Source organism: Arvicola amphibius, chromosome 6 (assembly GCF_903992535.2).
Source record: "Arvicola amphibius chromosome 6, mArvAmp1.2, whole genome shotgun sequence".
NCBI classification, from domain to species: domain Eukaryota; kingdom Metazoa; phylum Chordata; class Mammalia; order Rodentia; family Cricetidae; genus Arvicola; species Arvicola amphibius.
The window spans coordinates 39,367,094-39,387,710 of NC_052052.2; the positions used below are offsets into that span (position 1 = coordinate 39,367,094).

The 20,617-nt window shown below is 39.4% G+C and overlaps 1 protein-coding gene across 3 annotated transcripts in view; it reads left to right on the forward strand.

Annotated features, from left to right (window-relative positions):
• Zfyve9 (zinc finger FYVE-type containing 9) overlaps nucleotides 1–20,617 on the forward strand; it is a 134,802-nt gene that overhangs the window by 32,881 nt on the left and 81,304 nt on the right. For 2 of the 3 annotated variants that reach the window (XM_038332434.1, XM_038332432.1), the window contains exons 2-3: nucleotides 14,138–14,240; nucleotides 18,905–19,010. In XM_038332434.1, coding sequence (XP_038188362.1) covers nucleotides 18,941–19,010 — 70 coding nt within the window. In that variant the 5' untranslated portion in view covers nucleotides 14,138–14,240; nucleotides 18,905–18,940. Of the gene's footprint in view, nucleotides 1–14,137; nucleotides 14,241–15,268; nucleotides 15,387–18,904; nucleotides 19,011–20,617 lie in introns of all 3 variants that reach the window. The other variant, XM_038332433.1, reaches the window with a different exon arrangement.

Below are 20,617 nucleotides of genomic sequence, written 5' to 3' on the forward strand. Positions count from 1 at the left end.
GAGCACTGGTTGCTCTTCCAGAGGAACTGAACCCCATTTCAATTCCTAGCACCTACATGGCAGCTTAACACCTTCTCTAGTCTCTGGGCACCAGGCCTGTATGTGGCACACAGACATACATGCAGACAAAACACCTAGCACATAAAAAAATTTAAAAGAAAGGATATACCACACTTTGGAGAAGCAGTCACGATCCTGTCAGATTTTCTAGATATTCTTGTCATCATAAGGTGAATTATCCTTTAGTTCATACTGTCTTTGAACCATATTTTATATAGTGGTGATGCATGTTTACAGAATAGTTTATAAAGTATTTCTACATTGTCATCTAATTTTCTAATCCTCATTGCAGTGTTATGACCCAGGTCAGTTGGATATAATTGATATTTTCATCATTTAAAGAAAAAGAAAACAGATTTTTTTTTTTGAAAATTTGCAATCAAATAGCTGATAGCTGAACAGTCTGCAAACTCAGGTCACCTGGCCCCAGGGGTCCTGTATTTTTTCCATTTCTCCACATTGTCTCATTGTTCACATGAAGCTATAACCCTAGACCACTAAGAACAATACCCGGGAAAGTAGCCAGTCTAATAGCACTTAGCCAAGCAGCATTTCAAAAGAGAAACAAAAGGTCGGGGGACCCAAAAGCTGTGTCTAGTGTGCTGGAGTGAACTCATCCTTAATGTAATGAGAAGAAACACCCTGGAGAGAGACCAGAGAATAAAACATAAGTAGATTTAATGGACACAGCCTCAGAAGTACCCAGATGGGGTAAGGACCCTGTATTTGTTCAAGGCAGGTTTTATTTGTTTGTTTGGTTTGGGTTTTGCTTTTTTTCTCTTCTTGTTTTTAGAACAAAGACTTGAAAGGAACATGAATTTATGTTAAATGAGACCTAAACACCACCAGACTCTACAGAGCTTCCTTGAGCTGCAAATCAGAATGCAACCTTTTTATGAGGAAGGGGTTGCATGTTTTACATTGGTTCCTTTAGCTGCTTTCATGCATATTCAGAGATGGTAATTGAGTCAGTAAAAACATTTGAGAGCTTCCTCTGTATAATAGCGCTGTGGGGCACTGCAGAAGTGATGCCAAGGTGTGGATGTCACACCATTCTTACAAGGAGTCTGTAGCCTGGCAGGGAGATTTCTGTGTTTCTTCTAACATAGCATATCATGAATGGCTGTTGGATTTTGAAAAAAGATTTTCCTGTATCCATTGTGAGTTTTCTTTAGCATGCGATGCGATGTGATGTATTACATGGATCAGTTTTTAAATTCACTGAATCGGTTTTACATACTAGTGATAAATTTCTCTTGGTTGTTGTATATAATTGTTGTATTAGATTTGTTTTGCTAATATTTTTGTCTAGTTTCTTTTTTAAAAATTATCTTTATTTTTTTAAACTTCATTTTACATTCCAACCACAGTCCCCCCCATCCCCATCCCCATCCCCCACATCTCTCTCTCAACTCACTTCCCATCCATCCACTCCTCCCAACTGGTAAGAGCTCCCATGGGAAGTCAAGAAAGTCTGGCACATTAAGTTGGTGCAGGACCAAGCTCCTCCCCACTGCATTAAGGCTAAGCATGGCATCCCACCGTAGGAAAAGGACTCCAACAAGCTAGATCATGCACCAGGGATAGATCCTGGTCCTACTGCAAGAGGCCCCTCAGATAGTCCAAGATTCACCACTGTCTCCCACATATGGAGAGCCTAGTTCAGTCCCATGGAGGCTCCACAGCTGTCAGTCTAGAGTTCCTGAGTTTCCACGAGCTTGGTTCAGCTGTCTCTGTAGATTTTTCCATCATGATATTGGCCTCCCTTGCTTTATATTCCTTTTTTGCTGTCTTCGATTGGATTCCTGGAGTTCGGCCTGTTGCTTGGTTGTGTTTCTGTGTATCTAGTTCCATCAGTTACTGGATGAAGGCTCTATGATGGTAGTTGGGGTATTCACCAATGTGATTATAGGGCAAGGCTAGTTCAGGCTTTTCCACTGTTGCTAGGAGTCCTAGCTGGGGTCATTTTTATGGATTTTTGGAAATTTCCCTAGCATCAGGTTTCTTTCTAACCCCATATTGGCTCTTTCTATCAAGATCTCTCTTTCATTGCTCTCCCACTCAGTCCCTCTCCCCCCTCAACCATCCCATTCCCTCATGTTCTCATCTCCTATCCTCTTCCCTTTTCCGCCACTCCCTCGCCCCTAGTTTACCCAGGAGATCTCATCTAGTTCCCCTTCCCTGGGTGATCCATGTGTCCCTCTTAGGGTCTTCCTTGTTACCCAGTTTCTCTGGAGCTGTGGATTGTAGTCTGGTTATCCTTTGCTTTACATCTGATATTCACTTATGAGTGAGTACATCTCGGGTTTGTCTTTGTGAGTCTGGGTTACCTCACTGAGGATGGTTTTTTCTAGTTCTATCCATTTGCCCGCAAATTTCATGATCTCTTGTTTCTTACAGTTGAGTAGTACTCCATTGTATAAATGTACCACATTTTCCTTATCCATTCTTCAGTTGAGGGGTATTTAGGTTGTTTCCAGGTTCTGGCTATTACAAATAATGCTGCTATGAACATAGTTGAGCAAGTGTTCTTGTGGTATGATTGAGTATCCTTTGGGTATGTGCCCGGGAGTGGTATCACTGGGTCTTAAGTTAGATTAATTCCCAATTTTCGGAGAAATCGCCATACTGGTTTCCAAGTGGCTGTACAATTTTGCACTCCCACCAGCCATGGAGGAGTGTTTCCCTGACTCCAACATAAGCTGTCCTCGGTATTTTTTTTTTTTTTTTTTTTTGGTTTTTCGAGACAGGGTTTCCCTGTAGTTTCTAGAGCCTATCCTGGAACTAGCTCTTGTAGACCAGGCTGGCCTCGAACTCAGAGATCCGCCTGCCTCTGCCTCCCGAGTGCTGGGATTAAAGGCTTGCGCCACCACCGCCCGGCTATCCTCAGTATTTTTGATCTTAGCCATTTTGACAGGTATAAGATGGTATCTCAGAATCACTTTGATTTGCATTTTCTTGATGATTAAGGATGTTGAACAATTCCTTAAATGTCTTTTGGCCATTTGAGATTCTTCTGTTAAGAATTCTCTGTTTAGCTCTGTACCCCATTTTTTAAATTGGATTGTTTTGTATTTTGATGTCTAGTTTCTTGAGTTCTTTATATATTTTGGAGATCAGCCCTCTGTCAGACATGTTGGTGAAGAACTTTTCCCATTCTGTAGATTGTTCTGTCTTATTTATTGTGTCCTTTGCCTTACAGAGGCTTTTCAGTTTCAGGATTGTTGCTCTCAGTGTCTGTGTCTGTGCTACTGGGGTTATATTTATGAAGTGGTCTCCTGTGTTAAAGTGATGGGGCCAAGCAACTATGGGCTGAAATATCTCAACAAATCTTTCTTCTTTATAAATTGATTATATTCAGATACTTTGCTATAGTGGCAGAATATTAACTAACTTGTGACCCTTTTCATTTATGTTATCAAGTTTGTGGACATAGGGGTTGTCAATAGTATTAATTTTTGTGAGTTTTTTGTTTTTTATTTAAATAACATTTTCAATAGTATTCCTTTTTATGTTTTTAATTTCTAGAGGATCTGTAGTGGTATCCCTTCTTTCATTTCTGGTATTAGAAATTTGTATCTTCTCTTCCTTCTTAATTAGCCTGGCCAGAGACCTTTTTATTTTTTTTATTTATTATTTTGTTTTTTTGAGACAGGGTTTCTCTATGAGGTCCTGGCTGTCCTGGGACTCTGTACACTAGGCTAGCCTTGAACTCACAGAGATCCTCTTGCCTCTGCCTCTCGAGTGCTGGAAATAAAAGTGTGTGCCACCCTTGCCTGTCCTGGAGACCCTTTAAAAGTGTAATTGTGTTTTGTATACAAGTGTGTGTGTGTGTGTGTGTGTGTGTGTGTGTGCATACTATGGCACACATGATCTCAAACTTACTATTACTTCAGAGGTCAGAGGACAGCTCTCAGAATTCAGTTGTCTCGTAGTCCAGGGGGTTGAGTTCTGGTTGTCAGATCTGTGTGCAAGTGTCTCTACTCACTGAATCATCTCTGACCAAATTGCTGACTTTTGATTGGTGCATTTATACTACCAGATTTGATTATTAATGTTATTTCCATCACTTACAATGAATAAACTTGCAGAGAGAGTACAGATTTCTATGTGGGTTAGATCTTACAGTCAGCACTCTAAATATTCTACCCCTCTTATTTGTATGATTTTTTAGGAAAAGTCGGATATAATACTTTGCTTTTCTGTAAGATGTTTCCTTCCCTTGTCTGTGGCTTCTTTTTGCATTTTTTCTTTGTTTTTAAACTTTATTCATTTTCTTTTATGTGTGCATGCAGTGTATGTGAGTCCAGGGCACGCACACATGATGCACATGTGGAGGACTGGACAATTCTCAGAAGTTGCTTTTCTGCTTCAGTTATGGGCTCAAAGGATTCATCTCAGTTCTCCTACCTGCTGAGCCATCTCACCCACTCTTTGTTTTGTTTGTTTATTTTCAGACAGAATATCTTGTCGCCCAGACTGATCTCAAACTGACTGTGTTCTTCAGATTGGCCTTGAAATCCAGATCCTTACACCTCTGCCTCTCAGCAATACCATGCCTGGCTTGCATTTTTTCTTTATCTTTGAATTTCTGTAGTTTGAACATGACATGTATACACACATACACAAATACACACTCAAACACACACGCTCTGTTTCATACATACACTGCTGCTGCTATTGCTGCTCTTTTATGTGACTTGGTGTTCTCTGAATGTCCTGGACTTGTGGACTTAATATCTGATATTAATTAGAAGAAATTCTGTCATTTTAAAGCAAATCTTTTTCCTTTTAAGTAATTCCTTCTTGTGCTTTAATTTTTTTCTTTGTTTTTCTCAGGTTTCTGCTAAGAAATCCTCACATTTAGGAGAGTCTTTGCTCAGCCATGTCTTCTCTTAATAAGTCTATCAGAGACAGATTTTATTTCTGATACAGTATTTGTGATTTCTAGCATTTCTTTTGTTTTTAATTTTATTTAACTTTTTACATTTTTCGTATAGTCTATTTTGATCACATCTTTTCCCGTCACCAGCTCCTCCTTGATTCCCCCACCTCCCAACTTCATGTTCTGTCTTTCTCTTAAACAAGCAAACAAACAAAAAACCAAAACAACCCTCCCAAGACACACAAAAATCACATGGAGTCCACTTTGTACATTCCTGAGCATGAGTCCTGCCCTAGAGTGTGGTTGGTATATCCAGTGTCACTTCATTGAAGAACACCGATTTTCTCTCTTTCAGCAAGTATCAACTGCAAATAGCTTCCTGATTAGGAGTGGTACCCACTTCCTCTTCCCATGCTGGGATTCTGTCTGGGTTGAACCTGTCTTGTACACATTCTCAGTCTCTGTGAATTCCTGTGTAGCGGCCCTGGTGTGTCTGGAGAACACTGTTGCCCTGGAGTCATCACCTCTGGCTAACATTCATTCCACATGTAGAGCCCTGAGCCCTGGGGCAGGGATGATAAAGGTGTCCCCTTTCGGGCTGAGTGCTCCAAAGTCTCCGTCCCTCTGCACATTGTCCAGTTGTGAGTCTCTGTGTTAATCACCATCTGCTGCAAGAGGCTTCTCTGAGGAGGGTTTGGTGATACACTGATACGGGTCTCCACTGAGTGTGGCCTTTTGGGTCTTTCTTCAGTTTTAGAGATTCTTTTTGGGCTGAGTGTCTGTGTCCGTGTGCCTGTGTGTGTATGCACACATGTGGGTATACACATGTATGTATGCATATGGAAGCTTAGAGGTCAACCTTGATTGTCATTCCTCAGGTGCCAGCCACCTTGTTTGTTTTTTTGTTTTGAGACAGCATATCACTCTGTAGCTCTGGCTGTCCCGAAAACCATTATGTAGACAAGGCTAGCCTTGAACTTAACAGAGATTCACCTGCCTCTGCTTCTTGAGTGCTGTAATTAAAGATGTACAGCACAACCCCTGTTTGGTTTTTGTTTGTTTTGTTTTAAGATTTATTTATATATTATGTGTATATGGATGCTTTGTCTGAGTGTCCTGCACACCAGTAAAAGGGCATTGGATTTCACAATAGACAGTTGTGAGCTGCCATGTAAGTGCTGGAATTAAATTCAGTACCTCAGGAAAAGCAGCCAGTGTCCTTCATTGCTGAGCCAACTCGCTAGCCCCATCTTATTTTTTGAGGTAGTGTGCCTCACTGGTCTGGAATTCACCAAGTAGGCTAGACTGACGCGCTGGCAAGCTTTATCTGCCTGTTTCTGCCTCCAGCACTGGAGTTACAAGTGTGTGTCACCACACCTGGCTTCTTAACGTGTCTTCTGGAAATTGAACTCAAGTCCTCATACTTGTATGGCAAGCCCTTTACTGACTGAGCCGTCCTTCTAGCGCATTCTCTGAATTACTCTTTTTTTCTTGCCTTGCCTATCTGTTCTTATACTTTGTTTTGCCTATTATAGGTCTTATATTAATCATAGAAGTTTTATATTATTGGTCTGAAAATTCCAGTATTTCTGCCACATTTAGTCTGGTTTTTGTGATTGCTCTATCTCTTTAAATTGTGTTTGGTTTGGTTTTTACCTTTTAGTATGCCTTGTAGTCTTTTCTTGGTAGCAGGACATGATGTACTAGTTAAAAGAAACAATAAAAATAGATCTTTAGTGATATGATAAAGTTGGTGGGGAAGGGAGACATTCTGTTGTGCTGTGGTGAAGTCACAGTCTGAACATGCCTTTTCCTCTGACCTCCTAACTTCACAAGTGTTAGTTATTATTTTTTCCTCTGTTTCCAGGGGACAGAATGGGTAAAGTGGGCTAGAGTTGGGTATTTGCTTTGTCTCAGGCAGTTAGGCTCTGATGTAACTCTAGCAGGCTGTGTTTTAGTAAAAGGATTTCTCCAAGGGACAGACCTTGTTAAGAACTGGCTTATTTCAAAATTGTTCTTTTATCCCTTTCCCTGACAGAAGCTCTATGGGGCATACTGACTGTAGATACTGACTGTAACTATTACAGTTTGAGCTCTTGGAGGTAAAACTCCTCTAAGAGTGTGGAGCTGTCCTTTGATGTGGAGTTTTTGACTCTTCAGAGATAATCACACTAATCCTCTAGCAATTCATCAGTTACAGCCCAAATTTCCCTGCTCCAGCACTTACCCCTTGCAATGTTTTCTGCTTATGAGTTTCTGTTCATGTAATTTGTGATTGTCTATATTCACCTGACTTTCTCCAAGTTTGGGAGCAATCATTCTGCTTGGGATCTCACTTCTTTTTATGACACTAAGAAGAATTGTTGAATTTTCATCCTGATTAGCATTTTAATCTGCTGTTAGGACTGCTGTAGGTCCAGCTTCTCATATGATATTTAGTTTCTTATGTGCTGGGAACTGGCTCTCTGCAGTCTTTCTAGGTATGGGTAGCCCTTGCTAGCCTGGATTTTGCTGTATAAACTAGGCCGGATATTTCAGTCCTTACTTGTCTCTGTTTCTGAGTGCTGGAATTACAGATTGTGTGCCACTATTCAGGACATAGTTCCCCCCGTATGCTCTTTTTTCTTTGATTCTCTGTGTACACAGTTTATAAATTCATCACTGTCGACTAGAACATTCCCAAAAGAAAGACACACTTCTCTCCCTGAGTTTCTCGTATTCATTGTCTTCTTAAGGTCTTAGAGCATCAGAGTAAGTGACAGATTTTAACTTTTTAAGTGTGCTGTTAAAGTTGAAACTATGGTTTTGATATTTCATTTTAATTATACTATTAAAATATATTTGTTAACACTTTTTGGGATTTAAGGTAACTCACTGGAACTAATGGGAAAGGGGGCATGGAATTTCAATAAGGATGCTGCTGTCTCATAGATTTTGGAGGTGCCAGTTCTAGCTGTATCTTCCAGGTTAGGGTAGAGAGTCAGTGGAGAATCTTTATAATTAATTCATGTTAGATCAGGAGCTCACACATTGCTAATAGGTTAGATGGATAGACTTTACTTAAACATGGTGTTTATCTTAGAATAAAAATGTATAGACTGGAGTAGTTGTCTGGCATGTGTTTGATCTCCTGGGTGGGTCACTGAGGGTAGGGAGAATATATTTATGGGGCAGAGATAGGCAATTTTGATAGGATGCTATGTAAAAATTCAAAGTGTGGAATTGAGCTAGTGAGCTGATAATTACTGTTCAGTCATGAACAGTTAATCTATGTATGACTTTGTGCTAGGATTCTCTAGAGAAACAGAGCCAGTAAAGAGAATACGTCTATCAGCAGATTGTAGACGTAGAGCTTCATAATTTGTGAGCCAAGGGCTTACTAAAATCCCATGATGTTAGTGTGTATATATTGTGTGAAGGGCAAGATGGTTTATTCAGCCCAATGGAAGTGCTAATTTTTTTTAAAGCGTTCTCACAGACAGATCAAGAAACAATCTTTAATCAGATGCCTCAGCATCCATTCGTTCAGGCAAATTTCCATGTAAAATTAACCATCCCCAGGATGTTATATGTATCAGTGTGGTGCACATACCTGTAATCTGAGCGCTTGAGAGACAAGCTTCATGGCAATGGTGTGCTGCTTAACAAGTTCTAGGCGCCTGAGACAACGTAGCAGCACTGTTTGAAAGTGTGCACACGGCGGGGGGTGGGTGCTGTAGTGGGAAGAAGCAGAGGAGAGAAGAGAAGATTGTGTGGACTGGTTGAATTCTGTAGCAGAATTTGGGAAATTTGATTTGCTACACCAACCTTAGTTCCTCCCAGACTAGAATAAGGTTCTGAGATAGAAGACTTGACCAGTGTTTGAATGCTTTGTCAGACTTCCTGGTGGAATATTAAGAAGTTTAGCTACTGGGAAGATACTATATTTGTTCCGTATAAATTGTATTCATCAAAACCAAGACAAGAAACATATTTAACTAAGAATGATTTGATATAGGGTCTCTCTGTGTTTCTGGCTGTCCTGGAATTAGCTCTGTAGACCTGGCTGGCTGGAATTTTAGAAGTTGTTATCTTCTGTTATAAACACCACTACATCAGAGATTACTCAAACTTGCCTGCACTTATATATTAAACATCATCTTTAGTCCTGTCATTTTCCTATATATGTTTATTTTTAAAATTAATTTTAGTTCTTAATTTTAAATGATACTTTAAGTCTTTCCCATATTGCATTTGAAATATTGTTCATCTCAGGGAAAGATAAACTTTTAAAACACTTGCCTATTCTAGTCCCATTGCTTTTCAGGTTTCAAAGTAAAAATGCAAGTAGTTTGAATTTTTATCAATGGAAATTCAAATAACCTCAATCCCCCTTTCCATTTTTATATAAATTAAGAAAAATTAGGACTATAGAGGCTTTTAAAAAGTTTAAGTTGCCTAAACATCAACTATCAAAAGATTCCCTGTTTGTGTGTGTATGTGTTTTTAATACTTTGAAATTTTTATTCAAAATGAGGCCTTCAAATTTGTTCCCTTAGCCAAATGTGGTGGTGCATGTCTTTAATTCTAGTACCTGGGGAGCGGAGGCAGGGTAATCTCTGTGAGCTCCAGGCAGCCAGAGCTACATGGGGAGACTTTGTTTTTAAAAATAGATAGTCCTCTTAGCTGCAATGAAATCAAGAAAACTGTTGATTTCTAATAGGAAACATCTCTTTCCTGTCCTGATTTTAAAAGCCTGTGTGTGTGTGTGTGTGTGTGTGTGTGTGTGTGTTTTCCTTTAGAAATATGTAGCAATTTTATCAGAAAGATCTAATCTGGACAACTTTGACTCTTAAGGGAAAGCAAATCTTGTGAATGAACACTGAAATTTATCTAAAATGAGGTCGTATGTTTTAATTTCATTCTGTAAGTTGTTCCTGTTTTACTTGACATTTAGGTTTTTCTCACTTTTTAATTATTTTAAATTTGAATCTAATAATCATCTTATTGTTATGTATTTATTCAAATATTTAAGATAATGGGGTCAGTGAGATAACTCAGTGGGTAACGATGCTGCCAGGGACTTAGGGCGGAAAGAAAGAACTGACCCTTATAAGCTGTCCTCTGTCTCTGTCTCTCCACACATAAGCACTAAATAAGTAAACGTTTATTTCTGATGTTTTAAAATTTTGTTTTCTGTTAGGTTCTCATATACCGACCTTGTTTATTCTCATGTTACTTTCTCCCCTCAAATACTCAAAAGTATCAATTTTTTTAGGACAGAAGAAATCTTTACTATGAATTTGATTTTTGAATATAAAGTCTAATTTTACTTGATTTGATTATTCATAAGGCATTTTGCTAAGCATTATGTGTCATACCCTGGTTTACAAAGAAAGAAGACATCATAGGACTTGCTCTTTTTCACTTATTTATTTTAGTTTTTTAAGACAGGGTCTCACTGTTAGCCTGGCTGACCTGGAACTCACAAATGTGGATCAGACTGGCCTGAAATTCTGCTTCTGCTTCCCAAGTGCTGGGATAAGGTGCATGCCACCATGCCCAGCACAGGGCTTATTTGCTGTTCAGTGGGAGAGAGAGCTATATGTACAGTGTATACTCATTTGATAAGTGTTGCCATTAATAGAGGAATACATAACATAAGCATAAATTGGTTTTGTACTATAAATAGTAGAAAATAAAGAATAACTCAGTTTGAGTTAAGAGAGATGAGTCAGCCAAGCCATACTAGTTTAAGGACTCTATGATGTTCACACAATAAAATCACCTAAGAATACATTTCTCCAAATGTATCCCCATCATTAAAGGATAGTTGATTGTGAATTCAAGACTACCGTGGGCCACATACTAAGTTTGAGACCAGCCTGGGCTATGTAGTAAGACCCAGTTTCAAAAAAGATACGGATAGATAGATAGATAGATAGATAGATAGATAGATAGATAGATAGGGAATTGTTCATATGATCTGGAAACTTAGAAGATCCACAGTGTGATGTTTGCAGTCTGTAAATACAGGAAAGCTGGCAGTAGTATAGTTCTGGAACTAGATAATAATTGTGAAAGTCCCAGTTCAAGGTAAGGTGAAGTCAGCAAGGCAAGTTAGACACACACAGAGAATCTTCTTGTCCTTCACTGATTTCTCCACTTCAGGTCCTCAGTGGCTTGAGGAAACCTAGTTATGTGAGAAGGTGATTTGCTTTACCTAATCCACCAATTCAGATGCCAATCTCATTTTAAAACACCCTCAGACACACCCAGAAGTAGTAGTCTGTGCATCCTGTATCCCAGGCAAATAGCCATTACAAACACATAAAGTTAACTACGTAACTGTGCTTGCCTTGTGCATTAAAAATATGCCAAAAACGGGCTCAGCAGTGGTGGCACTGACCTTTAATTCCAGCGCTCGGGAGGCAGAGGCAGGTGGATCTCTGTGAGTTCGAGGCCAGCCTGGTCTACAAGACCTAGTTCCAGAACAGCCAGGACTATTACACAAAGAAACCCTGTCTCAAAAAAACAAAAAGAAAAAAGAAAAAGAAAGAAAACTAAAAACAAGCATAGATATACACATAGGACTTGACAGTGAATTTATAGAATTTTTTTAAAGAAGATCTTCAAGCCAGGTGTGGTGACACATGCTTTTAATCCCCACACCTGGGAGGCAGAAGCAGGTGGATCTCTGTGAGTTCAAGGCTAGTCAAGTCTATGGAGTGAGTTTCAGGAGAGCCAGGGTTACACAGAGAAGCCCTGTCTTAAAAAAACAAAACAACCAAAGATCTTCAATTAGCCAGTATCTTTTGCATCATTCTCCTTTGACTAATTTGCCTCATTATTCTTGTGTTTTATTTAGTCCTTTACTTGGCAGGTATAAGTCTGTTTCTTAGTATTAATAGCTCTTCTCATTTAGAGTGTATAAGAGCATGTACAAGCTTTTCTGTGTGTGTGTGTGTGTGTGTGTGTGGGCGCACGCGCGCGGTGCGAATAATCAAACCTAGAGCCTTATGGGGGCGAGGCAGACTGCCCTTTCACTGATATATACCATAACCAGCCTCAGCTTCTTGAAGACAGCAAACCCTTGACCAGTGATCTTCATTCTGTATTCTCTTTGGTGCCTAGAAATGGAGTTTTTAGACTTTTTCTTTCTAAGCACATAATTCTCATATTAGATATTGTGACATCTATAATGTCAGGAAATTTCTTCTGACACCTCACTTTATATTAAATATGGTGTTTGCTGAATGATCTCTAAAAATCTTACCTGTTCTGAAAATACCATGATTATACTTTCTTAGTTTGTTTTTATTAGTTCCAGCTGTCAATCTTATACAAGACGAAATTAGGCCCCTAAAAAGCTCACAGGTCCGGAGAGAGAGTTCAACAGTTAAGAGTGTTTGCTGCCTTTCCCAGAGGACCCAAGTTCAACCTCCTGAAATTAAACTCCAGCGCCAGGGAATCTGCCTTCTTCTGGCCTTGGTGGTGCTAGCTCTCTATATGCATATCCTATACATGCATACATACATACTTAAAGTAGAATAAATCTTTAAGAAAATTTAAAATTAACATCCCTAAGAAGTTATAGAGGCATGTAAGTTGGACTACTCTAACTCCATGGATATTGTTATATTCTTTAAGAGAAAGGAAGTCACATTTGAGGAAGTTTTTCTTTAACATACTATAACAGTGAAGTTTAATTTATTGTACTAATGGATCCACTGCTTTTTTTTTTTTTTTTTTTTTTTTTTGGTTTTTTCGAGACAGGGTTTCTCTGTGGCTTTGGAGCCTGTCCTGGAACTAGCTCTTGTAGACCAGGCTGGTCTCGAACTCACAGAGATCCGCCTGCCTCTGCCTCCCGAGTGCTGGGATTAAAGGCGTGCGCCACCACCGCCTGGCGGATCCACTGCTTTTAAGCAGAAGGGACATCTGGGGTATGGAGACACTTCATCTGGAGGGAAAGCAGTTGTTTGGCAATAAAAAACTTCAGTGGAAAACTTCTTTTTTAAAATTTAATTTTATTTTATGTTCATTGGTCTTTGTGCCTGCATGTACGTCTGTGTGAGGGTGTCGGATCCCCTGGAACTGGAGTTACACACAGGTGTGAGTTGCTATGTGGATGCTGGGAATCAAATCCCGGGGCAGCCAGTGCTCTTAACTGCTGAGCCTTCTCTTCCTGGGGGTTCTGAGTTCATCTTCTAGCACTCACATGGTAGCTCACAACCTTCTGTTATGGGACCTGGTGCTCTCTGCAGCAGGAAACTTTTAAATCAGTTTAATAATTCTCTGTGCACTCAAGCTGGTGGTATACACCTTTAATCCTAGCACTTTGGAGAAAGAGGCAGGTGGATCTCTGAGTTCAAGGTCAGTTCAAGGTCCGAGTTCCAGACCGGCCAGAGCTACACAGTGAGACCTGTTGGAGGAAGGCCGCTTGTTCATCCCGGCTACCCGGCTAGCTTAGCTCGAAATAACCACACAGAAACTGTATTAATTAAATCACTGCTTTGGCCCATTAACTCTTGTTTCTTATTGGCTAAATCTTATATTAATTTAACCCATTTCTATTAATCTATGTATCACCACGTGGCAGTGGCTTACTGGGTAAAATTCCCAGCATCTGTCTCTGGCGGATCCATGGCATCTCTCTCTGACTCTGCTTTCTTCCTACCAGAATTCAGTTGTCTTCTCCGCCTACCTAAGTTCTTCCCTATCAGGCCAAAGCAGTTTCTTTATTCATTAACCAATACAAACAACACACAGAGGGGCTCCCACATCAGAGACCTAGTCTTGAAAAAAAAATTCTGCATGTACAAAGTGGAGAAAAATCACATTTGAGGACATTCTTGTGAGGTAGCAGTTTTCTTAACTTTGGAGTTCTGAAGGGCCTGTTGTTGAATAACATATCTTTATGATTCAGCCATTAAAGTCATTAGAAAGGAACTGCATGCTGTTGTTTTGTTATGTGTAATCTCCCGAAGTGAGTATGCAGAGAAATTCTTTACTCTTCTCTGACACTTAAATTTTTGACTTCTTCAGTAAAATGTTTGTTTGGTTGCCTTCCATGCTAAGCAGGTCTTTGAATCTGAAGATGTAATTTTAATTTGTTGTTAAGACCTGCTACTTGTCTGGCTATAGTAGGTTTATATGATGAAAATTAGAACTTACTGTTTTAGCAAGTATAATAAGCACTCTGGTTTTTTGTAGGATCAAAGAGGACATTCTGGTTCAGAAGACTGGCTAGTGGCACAGCAGGCATCATGAGCAAGCACAGAGAAGGCTGCTCTTTATCATGTTCATAAGGAGAAAGGTACGGAAACCATTGTCATATTTCTCTATGACACTAAACTCCTCTAGAGAAGGACTAAATCTGTGCCTGCAAGGTTGATGGACACATGCTGAGTGCTTCATTACCGATGTCTCATATTCAATCAACAGTACAGCTTTTCAAACGATTTTACTTTAATTCAGAGTAAGATATTCATTAATTAGTTTGAGACAATCTGTGTAGCCCGTACTAGTCTGGAATTCACTATGTAATTCAAGCTCGTGTCAAACTTGTGAGCCTCCTACCTCTTTTTCCTAAGCACTGGAATTAGAGGCTTCATCCAGAAGAGGGTGTTGTATTCCCTGGAGCAGGCAATTGGGAGCCACCTGACATGTGTGCTAGGAACTGGGAGTTCTCTGTAAAAGCAGTATGCACTCTTAGCTGCTGAACCATCTCTCTATCTCTGTTTTTTTTTTTTTTTTTGAGGGGGCGGTGGTTAATAACTAATAAAGTATGTTAGTAATTTCTCTACTAGTGCTGGCTCCTTCCTTTTAGAAACAACTTCCTTTAACTTGATCATAGAAAGCTAGTTTTAGTATAAAAAAAGAACATGGATTGAACAATGGCATTAGGGAAGAATAGTGGCATATCTGTCTCTGTTTCTTAGTCATTATGCAAGAGCAAAATTCAATTAGAAAATTTTGGGGGTACAGAATCAAAAATATAGATATAATTGCATTATTTTATTTTATATTTGTAGATTAGTTGTGAGAGCAGTAATTTCAAGTAGACAGAAAAGTATTATACTCTTACAGAGTTTTTGAGTTTTCATAACTGGAAGTTGTAGTTTTTTTTTCTGCCCCCAAATTACTTAAAATTAAGTAATTTAATTAAGTAAATTAAGATCTATAGAATGGCAGGAGGTCATGGTGGTGAAGCTGGTTTCAGAAATGGATCATGCCCTTCACCAGTAGAATGCTGTATTTTTTGAGTTCTCTTTTTTTTTTTTCCACATGAATTGTGAGGAAAGTCATGGATGTTCAATATGAAATTGAGCTCTTTCTTTTCAGTTGAGGATGGCGCAGAGGCACTTGGTAATAATTTTTCTTGACCAGAATGTCTGCATCCGAAGTTGGCAAGCTATTTCTTGTCCTTCTGCACTTCATGTGGCAAGATCCTATCCTTCAGGTACCGCCTCTGTAGGAAGTTCTACCATTTTAGCAAAGGGTATCCAAATCCTTCAGACTCCATTCTTGCTTCTCTGAAGGAACTGCAGCTGAAGTATGAGTGCCCATCGTCCTCCTTCAGCTCAGTGTGGCTGTGACTCAGCTCACAAAAGGAATGCAAGCAGAGATAATGTGTGCTGCTCAGGTCTGTTTTCTGTAGATTGTGCTCACTCAGCCTTACCTTCCACCTTACTGCCTCAGCCTAGATATGCTGTCCCCTAGGTCAGTGCTTGTCGTGATACAAACCTCCAAGAAGATGTCTTTCTTGAGCTGTTTATTTGTCCAAGCTCTGCTAACAAGTTGTTTAGCTCAACCGACTCCACCCCCTACCCCCCACCCCAGGTTTTCAAGACAGGTTTCTATGTGTAATATCCTTGGGAATATATTTGGAATGTTCTAAGTAATACTATAGTCTGCCCTAAATAATGCATTCTCACCTTACATTAACTCAGATCCATCTCTTCTTTGGCTTCATATAAGCACCTGGTGCATTTATCAATTAGTACCAGTCACAGTAGTTTATGTTTTAAGTTAACTCATTCATCTCCCCTGTGAGACCTTGGGCTGCTTTAAGTTAGAGGTATTTAGGTCACTAGGTTATTTGTTACTATAGTTTAGTGACTAGGGCAAGAGTTGGTGCCTAGTACATACCCAGTAATATTTGATGTCTAAATTTACACATGTTCACTGTGGCACAAAAAGTGCCAAGGAAGGAGACATAAAAGCGGCAGTCGGATTGGTGCTCTAAGTGGGACTGCGATGCTGATATTCTGCAGGATTTCTAAAGACTCTGGCTAGTAAAGACTCTAGAGGTAAAAAGACAAAAAAATCCTCATATAGAAAAATCCAAAATAATTATATTTCTCTATGAAATATATATAGAGATTATATTATGTTAGTATATTTCACACAGAAATATATATACATATATATGAATTTAGTGAGTTTCTATTTTGCATAAAATGAGCATTTTTATCAGAAAGCAAGTAAAGACTCTTGTCATAAATTCTGACTTATGCAATAAGAGACCACTAAACTCCAAGTCTTCAGGGAACTGCAGCTGTTTCTTTGAAAATGAAACCAGGGTCTCAAGGCTTGAAAACCTAAAACATTTCCTAGAGACAGCATGGATAAGGCACCATAAAGAAGGTAGGGGATAAGAGGTTTGTAAATAGACTAACAAACTGATACTTATTGTACATCTACTGTGTATTAGGCAGAATAGTTAAGCCCTAATTATTGATCCTAACATCAAAACCTTATTTAGCCAATAGTAAACAACTCATCCCAAATGATAAATCACCAGGTGTTACCTCTTTAGTGTGCTGGGGAGATGGCTCTGTGGGTGAAGTGCTCGCTGTGCAAAGGCCAGAGTCAGCTCAGGTACCCAGAACCACATAAGACCAGGATCAGCTCAGATACCCAGAACCCGCACAAGACCAGGATCAGCTCAGATACCCAGAACCCACACAAGACCAGGATCAGCTCAGATACCCAGAACCACATAAGACCAGGATCAGCTCAGATACCCAGAACCCACACAAGACCAGGATCAGCTCAGATACCCAGAACCCACACAAGACCAGGATCAGCTCAGATACCCAGAACCCACACAAGACCAGGATCAGCTCAGATACCCAGAACCCACACAAGACCAGGATCAGCTCAGATACCCAGAACCCACACAAGACCAGGATCAGCTCAGATACCCAGAACCCACACAAGACCAGGATCAGCTCAGATACCCAGAACCCACATAAGACCAGGATCAGCTCAGATACCCAGAACCACACAAGACCAGGATCAGCTCAGATACCCAGAACCCACACAAGGCCAGGTGTGGGAGTGAACAGTGTGATCCCAGTTCTACTGTTAGTGGGAAGCCAGAGACAAGAAAATCCATAGAAGCTCCCGAGTCAGCTAGCTTTGTGTGCACAGAAGAAAAACAGCAGGTACTCTGCCTCAAGCAAGGTGGGAATCAAAGACCAGCAACCAATGTTGTCCTCTGACCTCCATATGTGTGCCATGCCATTTGCACATCTGCACTCACACACACAGACACACATACATGTGCACACATAAACCCCCACACATGGACACACAAAGATGGAAAAGTGATTGAGGAAGATACCCTGTGTTACTCTCTGACCTCCACTTGCACCTGCCACATGAACATGCACATTCACATGAACCTGTATACACACAGACACAGACACACACACACACACACATGAACGCATACCAAGAGATAAGTTAATTTAAAGGGATAATCAAGGGTATTCTTCCCTTGGAACATCTCCCTGTCTTAGGAGCTTTTCCCCACTTTTCATTAGTAAATCTAAATTTGATATGCTCAAAAAAAAAGGGATAATCAGTAAGCCTGGTGTGGCTCATAACGTAATCCCAGCTCCTAGGAGTCTTGGTCAGCCTGGGTTCCAATGTAGGTTTTGACTCTGAAAAATCTTAAAGAGCAATAAAGGAATAACTAGTAGCATTTTTTTTAACTCCGACTATGGTGTTACTTGGCATTCTGTTAAGTCATTATACACATACATACACATTTAGGTCAAGTAACAGTAAGGGAAGTTTTTTTTTAATATTTATTTATTATGTATACAATATTCTATTTGTGTATATGCCTGCAGGCCAGAAGAGGGCACCAGACCTCATTACAGATGGTCGTGAGCCACCATGTGGTTGCTGGGACTTGAACTCAGGACCTTTGGAATAGTAGGCAATGCTCTTAACCACTGAGCCATCTCTCCAGCCCAGTAAGGGAAGTTTTAAAATTATATTTAAAAATGAGGGATTTAAAAAGATTCATCAGTCATCATTAAAATGAAAACTAATATCCCTTACCTACACTTGAACTTTCTCTTAATTTTTCTATTTCACAAAAGCATGAACTCCCTTCTGTAGTAAAAATGTAGCTTTATCCTAATCAAAATGACCTTCCCAGCACCTGGACTTTATCTTTTGAAGTATAAGCTATGAAATAAATCTACCTTCTATGTTTATAATAATTCAACATTTGTCCCTTAGTATCTGTGGAGGAGTGGCTCCAGGACCATTGCAGACTCTAGAATCTATGGAGTATTTATATATAACTTGCTCAGCCTGTCCTGTATACTATAAATCATTGCTGCCTTACTGAGATAAAGTGCAACAGAAATTGCTGTTAAACTGTTTTACTTAGGGAAAAATGACTAGAATAGTGTTTGTGCATGTTCAGTACATGTGCAGTTTTTTCTGAATATTTTTCATTCATCACTGGTTTAATCTGTAGACATAGAACTTACAGATATAGTGGCTGACTGCATTTTGATAACTGTTAGCTCATATGTGTCTAGACTTGAAGATCTTAGGTTGTTTATTGTTGTCCAAATGGATTCGTTGACGATTTCATCCTTGTATACCTAAGATCTATAAATTATATTTTAATAATTCAAAGTGTAACTCAATTTTCTTTTCCTCTTTTAGGTCTAGACAAGTCTCTTCAGCAGCGTCTCCTCACTGATGGAGAATTACTTTCAAGCCGAAGCTTACAACCTGGACAAGGTATTGGATGAATTTGAACAAAATGAAGGTGAGAATTTACATTGGTAAATCTACTTGAATTTATGATATAGAGACTGTGAGAATAAGAGTATGCAGTTCTTAAAACAAATCAGGGTTGGAAAAATGACTGAGCAGTTAAAAGAGCAGCCAGTGGATGCAGGTTAAATTCCCAGCACCCATGTTGTGGCTCACAACTGTCTGTAAGTCCAGTCCCAGGGCATCTGATGCCCTCCTCTGGCCTCCACAGGGACTAGGCACACAAGTGGTACACAGAGATATATGTAGGCAAAACACCCATACACATAAAATAGAATGAAATAAATCTTAAAAAATAATTTACACAAGTCTTATGATATAATGACAATAATACATAGTATATTTTAGAGAGGAAATTAACATTTCTTACCACCATATGCCAGATACTTACATATTTTAAACTTAATGTTTAAGACAGTTCCATGAAGGTATTCTCTCATTTCCTGTTAATTTTATTTCCTTATTTAAGGAGAAAATGTATAGAAAATGGCCAACTCTGTAATCTTAGTTTTTGGGAACCAGAGGTAGAAGGATCATCACAAATTTAAGATTAGCCTGATTCATAAAGTGAGTTTCAGGTCAACTAGGGGTACATAGATAAACTCTGTACTCCACTTCTCCCACCCCAAAGTCCAAGTATGATGCTTTCCTGTAATTCCAACACTTGGTCAGTAGAAGGAGGCAGGAGATCAGGAGTTCAAGGCTTGTCTTGGCTGGATAGTGAATGCGAGGCCAGTATAGGCTACGTGATACTTGTCAACAGAATGAAACACACACGTGCACACACACACACACACACACACAAGCACATACACACATGCACATATATTAAACTAGGTAATTAACATGTCTAGGTAGTAAGTAAAACTTAGTCATTCCTATTTCAATAATATTATTAAACATTCTTGTAAGAAATATATCTTTTTATTTCTAAGATATAGCTTGGAAATATTATTTTTTAAATATTAAGTCTTGTAGATAGAAGGTTCTGTCCTGGCTGGCCCCACAGCCATTCAGTCTCAAAGAAGCACACAGAGGCTTATATTAATTATAAACTGTTTGACTTATTAGCTCAGGCTTATTAATAACTAGCTCTTGCAACTTAAATTAACCCATAATTCTTATCTATGTCTAGCCACGTTGCTTGGTACCTTTTCTCAGTAAGGCATTCTCATCTTGCTTCCTCTGTGTCTGGCTGGTGACTGCATCTCTGCCTTTCCTCTTCCCAGAATCCCCTGGGTCTGGTCACCCTGCATATACTTCCTGCCTGGCTACTGGCCAATCAGCATTTTATTAAACCAATACTAGTGATAAATCTTTACACAGTATACAAGAGCATTATTTCACAGCAAAGTCTTTACTAGCCTAAATCTGAATTTAAACTTAAGAGTGCCTTGAAGTCAGAGGTCTACTTGTCTCTGCCTCCCAACTGCTGGGCCATTTTTAAATTTTATTTAAAGATAGGGTCTCATGTAGCCTTTGTTTGTCCTGACTTGTCATGTAACTGAGGATTACCTTGAATTTCTGATTGTTGTGCCTCTGCCTCTGTCGTGGTGTGCATCATGAGTCCTGGTTTTCTGTGGTGTTGGGTATTAAACC